At 41.9% G+C, this 13,091-nt stretch overlaps 1 protein-coding gene across 26 annotated transcripts in view; it reads right to left on the bottom strand.

Moving 5' to 3' along the window:
- rad51b (RAD51 paralog B) overlaps positions 1-12,432 on the bottom strand; it is an 85,975-nt gene extending 73,543 nt beyond the window's left edge. For 6 of the 26 annotated variants that reach the window (XR_016497739.1, XR_016497737.1, XR_016497738.1 and 3 more), the window contains exons 1-8: positions 11,402-12,432; positions 6,661-6,750; positions 6,365-6,478; positions 6,183-6,287; positions 5,955-6,091; positions 5,663-5,782; positions 5,300-5,483; positions 1,492-1,564 (exon numbers count right to left, since the gene is read on the bottom strand). Coding sequence is in view for 19 of the 26 variants with exons in the window: in XM_090243182.1 (XP_090099308.1) it covers positions 1,492-1,564; positions 5,300-5,483; positions 5,663-5,782; positions 5,955-6,091; positions 6,183-6,287; positions 6,365-6,478; positions 6,661-6,750; positions 11,402-11,404 (826 nt within the window). In the remaining 7 variants the exon portion in view is untranslated. Of the gene's footprint in view, positions 1-1,491; positions 1,565-5,299; positions 5,484-5,662; positions 5,783-5,954; positions 6,092-6,182; positions 6,288-6,364; positions 6,541-6,660; positions 11,075-11,401 lie in introns of those variants that run through there. The other 20 variants (XR_016497742.1, XR_016497741.1, XR_016497740.1 and 17 more) reach the window with 8 other exon arrangements.
- Positions 12,433-13,091: the final 659 nt, after the last annotated feature.

Genomic DNA, 13,091 nt, shown 5'->3' with positions numbered 1-13,091 from the left:
TTTAAGCTTTACACTTGCTATTGTGAACAGCTAGCTCAGCCAGCTAAGAGTTTGGGGGATTTTCTATGCCTTGCCTTGGGCATCGCCTGTTTCAAATGCTGGCACCAAACTACTGTTGGCACTGGGCTGGCTATTGAGTTGAGTTTTCATCAAAATGAGGTCAGAAAGAGCTTCAGTTGGACAACTGCAGTTTCACTAGATTAAACACAGAGAGCTAGGACAGACCTCATAGGCATCCAATGTCCCTCAGAGACTGAACTCTTTTCATCTCTAATATTACAAATATCTACAGAAATAAATCTTTCCGACAGGTTTATTGTGGGGGGGCACATAACACTGAAGACAAGCAAAGGATGATAGCAATAATCAGACATACGAATTCAATAATACATTCTCTCTGTACTGATAGCTGGGCTAGAGCATGTGTATAGGTCAGTCCAGCAACCAACCCATCTCTACCTAGTAGTTTCTCTACACACTCATCAGGCCTCCGCAGTACCAGAAGCTACCTAAAGCCCACTTCAGGCCCACCTGAGTCACAGTACTGATCCTAGACCAGGTAGAAACCAGACTCCCCCTTTATACCTCTCCTCAGACTAGACAAAGGGCCTTTTCAGACCTTCCATCACACTCGCCACCCCAGCCAAATCCCAGGAGACCATCGATGGGAGAATCCCAAAGGCGACGAAGGCTGACATTTGACTGGAAACCCGAGACGCAGGGATCTCTGCTTGAAAACAGCATAGGTAAAAACCTGCTTGCACGAAACAAAAGGGAGAGAAAAAAGGTGCGGGAGATAGAAAGGGAGGGATGGCGGGGCTAGAGAAGAGTCAGACCCAGGGAAAGGAGATGTGAATCTGATTACATTAGCAGAGGGGTGAATCAGATACACCCTACTGTCGAACTCTCCCCGCCTCACCCCTCCATCCAAGGACATATGGAGAGAGAGAGAGAGAGAGAATGAGAGCGAAATTTGAAAGAGGCAGTCCTTCCTCGAGGGGGAATCACAGTATTTAATGAGAGTGTAGTTGGTGAAAGAGAGAGTACAGTTACAGGTCAATGCCATGTATCTATTAGATAACGTAAGAGAAAGAACCCGTATCCCTTTACTCAAAGGCTAGCTTCAGCATAATGTTGCCCCAACATTCACTGGTCCGACTACACCGCCGAGACACAGATACATATCCACACACAGGCTATACTAAGGGAGTGATGAAGAGGGGGATATTATAACAATACAGGATACAGGTCATAGAATAGCTCTGTTACCAATGTGATGGTAAACAGTGAGATCAAACAAATCTCTGTGACCCATCAGAGACGCTCCATGTGTTTCAAAGAGTCACACGCAAGGCGACCGGCTACAAACATCCTCGGTGCATCACTACATTAGTATGTGTTGAATCCAATGTTTCATTGGATGGTTAGTATTGCAGTTACATGCAGATGTGATCAGTTAACATGGAGGCTATTTCGTTTGTGTTTGTTTACCTCCCCTGAATGACGCAGCGCCTCTCTCTCCTCGATCGCCCACATGCGTCGTGATCTGGTTGGTCAAGACCACCTAGGAGGGAGAAAATAGAGATGCATGAAGAGAATATCATGACGTTAATACCTTCCACAGAGTGCTGGTTTGCCATGCTAAATGTTCATTTCAAGGTTTTTAGGCAATATCTCAAAGCATTATACCTTAGACTATGAACACAAAATATACCAAAATTATTTTTTGGGAGTTCTGGTAAGTTATTTCTTAAAATGTGTTTTACTTGTCCTCAGATGACTGATGGTCAATAGTAGGTTGGAGGTCATCAACATTAAACGATATGGATGGTCAATATGTATCCAAACCCAACCAAGCGGGAGACAAAAGTATTCTGAATATCATCCGGTCCAAGTCTGACACAGCAGAATTTGGAGTAAATTCCCTCGAATAATCAGTGGTGGTGGCTCAAAGTAGCACTTGGTGAATCAAATTGGCCTTGATAAAATACCAACATGATAAAACTGTTGCCAATACAACAGACTCAAAAAAAAGGTAGGCCCAAGGCCTACCGTCACGAGCTATAATTGTCCTTTAAGCCTCCAGCTTGACAGAGCTACACTGTGCATGTGAGCCAACTGTGGCTGACATGAGTCAAAGTCCATATGTCAACAATAAGGCTACAATAATAAACTCATGTTTGGGCAGGCAATGAGCTCCCCATGTGTTGTTCTAACTAGGAGAAATCCAGAGAAACAACACAGTTAAACTATGAAACCTTGGCTAGGCAACAGATGTAGGATCTTAATTTGATCCAGTTTGGTACAACAGGAAAATAACCTGAAGCACCAGGAACTGTGAATTATAATTCATGAACAATTGTGTACGGGTCGATACATTTTTCATAACGGAAAATATGTCTGACATTTCAAATACATTTTAAACCGCAAATACACTACAAGTATTACATGTCCTGAATTTCACAAAAGTTCTCCTGCAACAGGGTGATCAAATCAAGATCTTACACCTGTACATCCAGTAAACTCACACCAAATCAACAATTCCACACAACCTAGGAGCGGAATGGAAGCAAAGGGCTCCAATCTACCACAGTCATCCAGTCTCGCAAAATTTGGCACGGTGTCATACATCAAAACAAGAACTAGTACATTTAACAACCTGGTTGGTTTTGCCCTGGGTGCTAATAACAAAAGTCTTTACTTGTTTAATCACGATAGCCCTTATAAAATACTCAGTGGGCCACGAGCAAGGTAGGCTATCCTCACTGTGGTTTCTTGTCAGGGCACATTTCAGTTAATAATATGGAGGAGGTGAAGGCAAAATGCTCTGTCAAGTCCAGACAGACCTCACATGAACCACAAAATGCTTGTACGCCAAAACACGGGTGTGGAAAATAGCATATGACTTACACCGAAGCCTAATGATCACACAAAGGCACACATACAAAATAAAGAAAGACAAGTTAGCTGGCAAATAGGTCATGAATGAGCTTAGATGTTTAGTATAGCATAGGATAGGTTTAGAGCCCTGAAATTAGACACACAGACCTCAAAGCCAGTTCCGCTGTGTTTATTACTATTTATTTTGTTCATTATTCGTCTCTAAATCGAGCAGATTTAGACCTATGACACCAGGTGGGTGCAATTTATTATCAGGTAGAACAGAAAACTACCAGTTGTCCAACTCCAGACCTCGCCCATGGGGTAAGATTTAGATACCCCTGGCGTAGAGTATAGCATAGTCTATTATAAACTGGGTGGGTCGAGCCCTGAATGCTGATTGGCTGAAAGTTGTGGTATTGGCTGATAGCCACGGGTATGAGAAAACATTCATTTTTACTGTTCTAATTACGTTGGTAACCAGTTTATAATAGCAATAAAGCACCTCAGAGATTTGTGGTATATGGCCAATATACCAGGGTTAAGGGCTATATCCTGGCACTCCGCATTGCGTTGTGCCCAAGAACAGCCCTTAGCTGTGGTATACTGGCCATATACAACACGCCCCTCATGCCTTATTGCTAAAGTATAATAATATTGTATTAAGCAGACACTTACAGTGTTCAGTAACTGTCAAGATGATCTTGTTGCTATGTAACGTCAAGGTATGTTAACATGTACATACAGTCATTACATTCTGACGTGGCCACTGCATCCTTTGCAGACATAAAAATAGCTACCAGTAAATAAGCTGTCCATCACTACTATACACGGACAAGCGCCAGACTCTTAGAGCCCCTGGGCAACAGCTGTAAGAAACGCCACCTGTTCACCTCTGGCGGAGTCCAGAGTCCTGTGTTATTAGCGGGGAGATGGATGTAAGAACTCAGGACACACTACCAGGGGGCTGAGGAGGAAAGCTTGAGTAACACCGGCCAGGGACTGAGGTGGTGACTTAAGATTTTTATCTAGTGGAAGGTTCAGGGGAAAGTTGGGTTGGTAGACTAGAAACTGATTTGAATCCCCAGTGCTAATAGCCTGGCTAGGCCAGCAGTTGTAGTAGGTACCTAGTAGGTGAGGTGATACATCTTCAGTGCTTTCCTGCCCTCTAGTGTTGAACTGTGTTACTGACACAAATGAGGATGCACTGGGGTCAAATAGGGCACATTTATTATTCCTTGTGAGATATGGTATGGATTAGATATTTTATTCCATTTTAGATTTCAGGAAAACATTTCCTACAGAGTGCAATGCACTATTGCCTTTCACCCTTTCCTTCCAAATCCCAGAGGGCAGGTTCTTTTTTGTCTTGGATTACTTTGTGATAACGCTGACATCTAGTGGCTGAATGGCAGTTCTGCAATATATTAGGCAGTCAGAAGTGGTATTAAGGGACTAATGATGTGATTGGGGGGGATTACTTTTTGGAAGGGTAATTCTAATGTAAAATGAAGGAAAATAAAATGACGCTGATATCTAAAATATAACAACCCCCTCCAGAAATGAGCCCAATAACATATTGGCCCATATTATCAGTCAGGTGTGTTACTTAGCAATAATCATTATCATTTGATGCAGCATAGTGTCTATAAATGAATAAATAGGCTGAGGGTTTCCAATCTGAATTTACCCCCATCAGTCTAATTAGCTAGATCACAAAATCTTAACATTAGTCTCTTTTGTTGCTAGTTAGCAACATATTGATGACTTGAATGCCCCCCCCCCAACAAAAAAAACCATTCCACTGGCACTCAGCCAAGGATCATGTACTGTGAATATAAATTTGGCCTACCTGTTACACCTGACCCTTGTTACATTTAGCACTGGTCTTCCCTATGCACTCAACCCAATGGCCAATGTTAATGCGGGTAAACCATGCCGCTGCTAAAAAAACGATGGTTCTAAAATGGTGCATTTTAGCCTTCTCATTTCTTGGATTTGAGAAGTGTAGCTTCGTAACACTTCAGAAAATCAGTGATTCTCCTCTTTTAATAGTGGCCATCAAAACTGCTTTCAAAGTTGTTGTTTTTTACCGCGACTGCATTGAGAATGTTGTACAACGACTGGACATGCATATTTCTTCCCCTGTGCGGCAATTTGAATGTGCCTCGAGATTAATATTACTTTCTCGCATAGAATGCGACAGGCTGAACAATTGAATAAGTAAACTATTCTACTATGGGGTTGTCTAATTTTGCCATTGCTTGCTCATGTTTTTGGCTGTGGAAAATGAAATGTGGAGAACAATTACAATAACCAAAGCAGGTACCAGGTCTCAGCTCCACCTGGCTCTCATTTGGATCATAGGTGCCTTGTCTCAGATCCGGCCAAAGTTCGCCACTGAGGCACACACACTCACAGGGATGTGAAAGGCCTGAGCCAGGTATTTGAGGGTGGCAGCCTCCTGGCCCAGCAGGTTGCTGCGGTGACTGAGGTTCCCAGGAAGTGTTGTGTCATACTCCTTCCTCACCACTGAGGCCACCGAGTCAAGAATCACCAACCCAGCCTTGGAGGAGATGATGTCCTCCTCCAGCCTCTCCAGTCTGGAAGGAACCAAAACAAAACTTTATCAATACCAATATCAGTATTAGAAATAGTCCCTTTCACACAGTTTGCCATCACCCAAAATGCTTCATGAGTCCAAAACATGCTTGAGGTAAGTGAGAGGAGACGACTGAATGACATATTTCAGAGAGACTGAAAGCAACATGGCGGCCTGTACCTGTCCAGGACATCCTGACACGTGAGCTCCTGAAAAAGGTGGACACGTCCAGCCATCTCCAACACACGCTCCTTCTCACAGAAGTAGTCTGGAAACCTGCTCTGAGCAATCTCCACTAACCTGAAAGTGGCAAGAACAAAATATTTTAGGCCACACAATGCATTTATAAGACACGGAAGATAAGATTATAGAAGACATGACATAATAGAAGATTATAAAATATATGACAAGATAAAGGATATGCAGGAGGGGAGAAGAGAAAAGGAGGGTGATTAAAGTAAGTCCCAATCACCTCTCCGCTGAAAAAGCTGCCTCTGTATCTATGTAGATAACTCCACTGTCGAGGCCACCCATGTACTTTGGCAGAGTGGCCAGCACACTGAGCATCATACACACCTGGCTCTTCCCACAACCTGAGGGGCCAGTCACCTGAAAGTGGGAAAGGAAGTTTGTGATACATTTTTTCTCTCTCCCTCCATCTCCTTCACCATCTCTATACTCAGTAAGGAAGGTGTACAACCTCTGTGAGTGTCCCCCGTGGTAGCCCTCCCTGAAGCAGTCTGTCCAGGGCAGGTAGGGATGTGGAGAAACACAGGTCAGCCCTCTGCTTCCACACCTCCAATGCCTGAAGAACAATAACAATTTCATAAGACAGAACAGTGAAGTATGACAGTGACACTGGTGATGTTGTTGTTGACTTACCGTGGTCATTGAGGGGGCACAGGCCTTGCTGACTGACTGAAGTAGCATCAACACCTGTTGGTAACTCTGCCCCGCGAGGCGCATCACCTCTAGAGGTGTGAGGGACAGCAGGTCCTGGTGACAAGGAGCATAGTAGTCACCGTTGTGAAAGGCATCTCGTTTCTACTCCATCTATTCTTTGATGTGAGAATATTAGATAATGGTAACATTTCACATGATATACACATGTAATCCACAACGCTAACAGCAACACCGAATGTAATAACCACCTCGAGAAATGAGACTCGACCTCTTACCTGGCAACTTTCAATTTGGTGGCGCTTGAGTCGTTCGCATACTTCGAGTGACACACCCGTTCTTCTGAGCTTTTTACTTGCCATAGTTAACTAGTTAATACGTAGAACATATATTATTTTTACAAAATGACAAACTCAAAGACACTGGTTTCCCCTTTTGTCTGTGACAAACTTGTTATGTTAGCTAGCTAGCTAACTTCAGCAACAACGAGTGGCTAAAGTTCGCTCCGCAAGTGGCAAACGCTAGAATCTAATTGCTCTAGCAAGCAAATTATGGCTCAAATATAAGAAATTCCACGTTTTGCAACATTATTTAATTTATTTCACGGCCCCGCTAGCTAGCTACGTGAGTTCTGTTGCCTTGACAGCAGTGTGGCATATAAATTACCCCCACTTCTGCTTCTGCTTCTTCAGTGGAGTTTAAAGAGGGTTAGCGTCCAATATGTTGCATTACCGCCCCCTAACTGAACTATTGTATAAATCCATTACACTTGGTGATCACTGGTGGAAACATTTCCCAACTGTCATACTTGAGTAAAAGTAAAGATACCTTTATAGAAAATGACTCAAGTGAAAGTAACCCAGTAAAATACAACTTGAGTAAAAGTCTAAAAGTATTTGGTTTTTAATATACTTAGGTATCAAAAGTAAATGTAATTGCTAAAATATTCTTAAGGTATCAAAGTAAAATAACAATTATAAATCATTTCAAATTCCTTATATTAGGCAAAGCAAACGGCCACATTTTCTAGTTTTTTATTTATTTACAGATAGACAATTTTCCTGTCCTGCTAAGCGTTCAAAATGTAACGAGTACTTTTGGGTGTCAGGGAAAATATATGGAGTAAAAAGTACATAACTTTCTTTAGGAATGTAGTGAAGTAAATGTAAAAGTAGTCAAAAATATAAATAGTAAAGTAAAGTACAGATACCTGAAAAAAAAAAAACTTAAATTGTACTTTAAAGTACTTTACACCACTGTTTGTGATACAAAATGGGAAAGGGGAAGTAGGAAAAAAAATATATATATATTTTATTACCCTACCAACTACCCTACACTCTTTAAAACCCACCATATTATTCCACTACTTTGACCCTATCTGATCCTACCCTAGGGCAACGATCTTAGAGGACAGGACACTACCACTCAACACACCCTGTGAAAACTTCTAATGTCGCTGCAGCTGCCACCACAACTAGTGATGCCAATTTAGCAGTTTTGTTGCTAGATTTAGCAACTTTTCAGACTACCCTGGCAACTTTTCTTTTCAAACAGCACCTAGCAACAAATGTAGCTACTTTTCAAAATTTATTTGGAACTTTTAGCAACTTTTGAAAAGTGACTCAAACACAAAAATACACTTATTTTCCCTCTAAATGACACACAAACGATTTTCTCTGTTGCACACTCAGTCACAACACACGTGCCTTAAAAAATGAGAAGTTTATATTCAAATACAGATCAACAATTTACATTCTTATCATACAAAACAGAACGCAGGTATTAATGAAAAAATACTGGGGAAAAAAATAACAAAAAGATTAATAAAATAAAAAACAATTCTAATGCAATTGTAATGATTTAGGAAAATGTCATTCTTGTTATTGTTTACTAGGGTTAATGTTTTAATAAAATTGTTAAATTCAATCAAAAAAACGTGTAATTTTGGTATAGAACTTTTGTTTGTGTATTTGGCAATGTTACGTTCTCCAGTTTCTGTGTTGTAGTTTGTGTATTTGCATGTGTGTATTTCAGGAAATCGCTTCCTGAAATCCCTCAAGCAGCTGATTGGTCGACTCCATGGCTAATTGGAGAGCTGACCCCGCCCCCTCGTCAAGACGCAGCTGTCTCCAATTACCCATTCCTTCTGAAGCTATATAAAAGCCAGTGTTCTGTTCAGAAGAGAGATCATTGCTAGGAGGAGATTGCAGAAAGATTGAGTGTGGTATAGAGAATTCAATTGCTGAGAGCTGTGTTGGTTGTTTCTCAGAAAGTGATTTGGTATATACTATGTTAGATGTTGCTGAGGGAGTTGATTGGTTATGTCTGGTATGTGTCAATAGGATGCACTGTTTTGATTATTTGAATTGTTTATCCTGTTGTTCCCAGGGGGGGAAGGCACCTAGGGAGTGCTTAGGCAAGAGGCCTGTGGGCATACATATACCCGTAGTATATTCACTGTCTAGGCACACTAGGTAAGACCTGGGCGGACCACCCCCTCGTATTTTGGAAAACTGTCAAGCTTGCTCATCTCCTTTTCTCTAAGGTTCTTAAATTGCATCAGCTCTTTGGTGCATTTAATGGTTACCACTCTGACTTTATATTTGAACAATTCCCATCTACTTCCATGACCCATGAAGTCTTTCCTTGCAAAAATATCTTTAGCTAATGATTTGATGTTTTCAATGAGAGTAGCATCTTTAAGAAGTGTGTTTAATTTCCAATATCCTCGAGTGTACCTTTTTGATTTTTTTTTAGTAGCTTGTAAATTCAGGGAAATCAATTTGATCAGAAAAGGGAGCCAACTGATCTACATCTATAACAAAAAAGGGGAAATTAGGAATAAATCTATTCTAGATTTACGTGACAGTTTTGTTGGTCCCAGGTATGCCTGAAATAATGCCAGGCATCCTCAACACAGAGATCCTTGCATAATGTTATGAGGGTTTTGACTCGTTCTAGGAGGAAAACGATCAGATGCATCAGGTGTTTCATTAAAATCCCCTGAAATAATTCGAAAAGCCTCTTGAGTATTTGCTTACATCCTGCGCTTTCCTGGTAAATTGGGTAAAAATGGTCTTATTAGGAGGAGGTGAGTTATGTCCGTATACATTAGATTATGAAAATGGCATTGTCAAGTTTAACAGTTACTATAACCCATCTGCCGTTTGTGAAGATGTAGATTCTAGAATGTCACATTTAAACTTGTGAATAAGTGTCAAAACACCAGAAGAATGAGTTGATCCATGACTGAAATAGGCCATCTCCCCATTGTGCTTTCCAAAATGTAAAATCACTTTCACCCGAATGAGTTTCCTGAAGGACAAAATCTGCGTTTACAGTATAAAAACTTTACTTTTTGTAGGATTCTTCAAACCCCTAGCATTCAGACTAACGATATTGAGTGAATTGAAAAGGAACTCCTGCATTAAAAAATAACACAGATAAAACAAGTATTAATGTGAAAAATAAAACAGTGAACCTTGAGGATTACTCCGACGGAAAACTACGCTCAGCTGAGGTAGCGGTGGTTAACAGAATAACAAATCAATTTACTTTTCTTTGGCAAGTGTTCATCAGTTGTAGTTCGAACAGTACATTTATTTGTGGCAGTACATTAACTGTACTCATGGTAGTACTCACAGTTCCAATTTGGTTAATGTCAACAGTACCCAGTAATCATTCTTCCTTCGATAAACGCGTGTGGGCCCTTGAACCCAAGGTGGCGTCGCTCTTCAAAGCAACATTGAGGGTTAGGTGGTTAACAGTTAAATATTGGCTCTTAATATTGAAAGAAACTAACTCTACCTTGTTTTATGGATATGGGATAAGTTTAGATTTAGTTTTTGTCAAGTTGAATGGGAAGAACACGACAAAGACAAGAGTAGACGAAATATCCGAAGACGGCAGACATGCTAGCTAGCCACAACGAGAACCAGAGCAGCATGGATACACAAGAAGCCGCAAACTCAAGCAATAGAAAGAACACAACTGACCAGGATGAAATCCTTGCAACCTCTTCACCTCAGACCCCAAGTTAAAATCCATCGGTGAAAAAAGTAAAAGAAGACATTTCCATGTCGGAACTTTTCTCTGCAATCCGGTCCCTGTCTACAAAACAAGACGCCACGCTCTCCAAAGTGTCCATCATAGAGTGGGCTACCGAAGAAACATCGAAGATCGATAATTTGTCAGAAACTGTCAAATCAACTCCACAAAATTCTGAGCGAGAACAAGGAAAATATAACGTTCCTAGAGAATGAGGTGAAGAAAATGCAATCCAAAAATAATGAGCTGTGTGAGAATGTAGCTGAACTTCAAAGGTACTCTCGCAGGTGGAATCTGAAAATCCAAGGTGTAAAAGAGGTAGAGGGAATTAGAGAAGTAGTCATTAATATCCTGGGAAAAGTGGCTCCGTGCATCAAAGACAGGCTAAGAGACGTGATTGATGTGGTACATCGGCTTGGGAAACGAAGATTTGATGGACCCCCGCGCAATATCATCTTGCTCTTAACTATGCGCCATTACAGGGACATCATATAGAAAATGGCCAAGGGGAACAAGTTTCTGGACGAGAAGAAGCTCCGCATCAAAGAAGCTCTGATACCGCAGGATCAGGCTACCAGAGAGAAGCTGTGGCCGCTTATACAGAAGGCACGACAAGAGACACAACACACGTGTCTGGCTGCAAAGGTGCATTGTGAGCGACGTCAGCAGTATGCGCTCAGCTCGTGCACAGGCAGCAGAAGGCCAGCAGAAATTTCAGCAAATTGCAAATCATTGTTGGCTGACTGCAGCAGCAGTACTTCGGGTTCGACGAGCCAAACCCAATTAATATAGTTGGTCACGAATGTTTGATCTTGAACAGAACTTACAACATCAATCAACATGTCTCAATCAAAATTGTACAGCCATAAGTACAGAAAAGAGTGGGAGTCTGTCTGTACCTGAACAAATGTCAAGTCATATTTTTTGCAACAAATATTTTAGCAACAAATCAACCTGCCTCTAGCAACTTACCATGAAAATGAGTTGGCAACACTGACCACAACATCTATTTTCTGTGACTTATGTTCCATCTCTGCAGTACAGTTGATAACCATTGCTATGAACACTAAGAAACCCACCTTACTGAAACATATGTAACTCATTGGCCTATCCCTCTGTTCTGGCACAGATCTACTATTGACAGGGATCCTCTCAGAATCCCTCACCCTTAATCCACCCTCTACTTTCTTCACTGCCTCAACATACGACTTCTTCTTCACTACTCTGACCCTGGCCACCTTAACCTGCCTTTCTCGCACCGGACACCTCCGATCCCCAGCAACATGGGTACCCCTACAGTTGACACACACAACTTTTCCCACCAAAACTACACATTCCTCTGTCCCATGTCCTCCTGCACACTTTCTACATCTTGGAATCTCCCTCCTACACACTGCTGCGACACACCCGTAAACGTAGCACCTATAACACCGCAGTATATTCGGCACAAAAGCTCTAACAGAATAACTCATATATCGTGACATTACTTTGTCAGGTAAAGACTGAATCAAAGCTCAAAAGAACAGACTGTTTCACCACGCTCCCCACCGGATCTGCGTCGCACTAGATGGCGGGCGTCACAAACACCACGAATCTTCCTCTTAAATTGCTTAACCTCCACACTTAACGCTACCCCAGAAATCCCTCCCGTCAATGGTGCCTTGTACCTAAACACAAAGCAAGATACAGATCTTTCCCCGAGTTGCGTTGCACGGAGCACCTGCTCCCTCTGATCACAAACATCACAAGTCCAATTTGGGTTACCTTCACCGACTCAACAGCACCCACCATCTATTCCACCCAACCTGAAACCACCCATGCATCAGCCAAAAGTCCTGGTTCCACCCTCTTCAAAAATATCTCTCGCACTGGACCAAACTTATCTTTATCATAACCATGTCCATCAATGCAAGGCTCGGGCGCCAAGCTCCTCACAACACCTTCTACCCTTTCCATTTCACCTCCAGAACTTAAACTGTCATCCAGCTCACTCTGTTTGAACTTGACACCAATCTTCCCCGTTGTTATTACTGGCTTCAACAGATTCACACCCATCCTCTGCCTCCCTCAGTCTTTTCAACCTCCGCTCTCTTTCCCTCCAATCCTCCTCCCTTAACCAATTACCCAACTCCTTCTGAAAATATTAAACTTTTCCAAGCCTTCATCTCTTTTTAGCCTCCTCGAGAGACATGTTAAGCCCTGTACTCCGTCCACTTCAAACTCGTCTGACATATACCGCCACTTCGCTTTGGATTTTGGTAAATGTAGTCATATGGGACTGTCAAAACCACTGCACTGGGTCCCGATGCAGTCTTTTTTTAGGCCTGGGTCAGCTTGATGCATTTCTCATGAAGAATCAATAGAAAACAAAACACATTCTTTCAAATAAAATATATTGAACATTTTGTGCTATTGTGATGTGGTGAGACTGTAAAATAGACAGCAGCAGCAAACATCACGACTTGAAGCAGTCTCACAGGGCTGTGTGATGAAATTCCAATCTCAAATAAATGACACCTTGCTTATCGGCTCTCTTTTTCCCTCTCCCTTTTTCCCTCTGTCTAGACCCCATCACTCCATCTCCCCCAGCCTGTGTCTGTATCAGGCCGTCTATTGTTTGGAATGTGGCTAGTGCAGGATGGAGGCCCATGTAAGGCCATAA

Source organism: Oncorhynchus mykiss, chromosome 8 (assembly GCF_057628025.1).
Source record: "Oncorhynchus mykiss isolate SJ-2025 chromosome 8, ASM5762802v1, whole genome shotgun sequence".
In the NCBI taxonomy this organism is placed as follows: Eukaryota; Metazoa; Chordata; class Actinopteri; order Salmoniformes; family Salmonidae; genus Oncorhynchus; species Oncorhynchus mykiss.
Note: the sequence above shows the minus strand (reverse complement) of the source record. Positions and strands in the feature narration are given on the sequence as shown.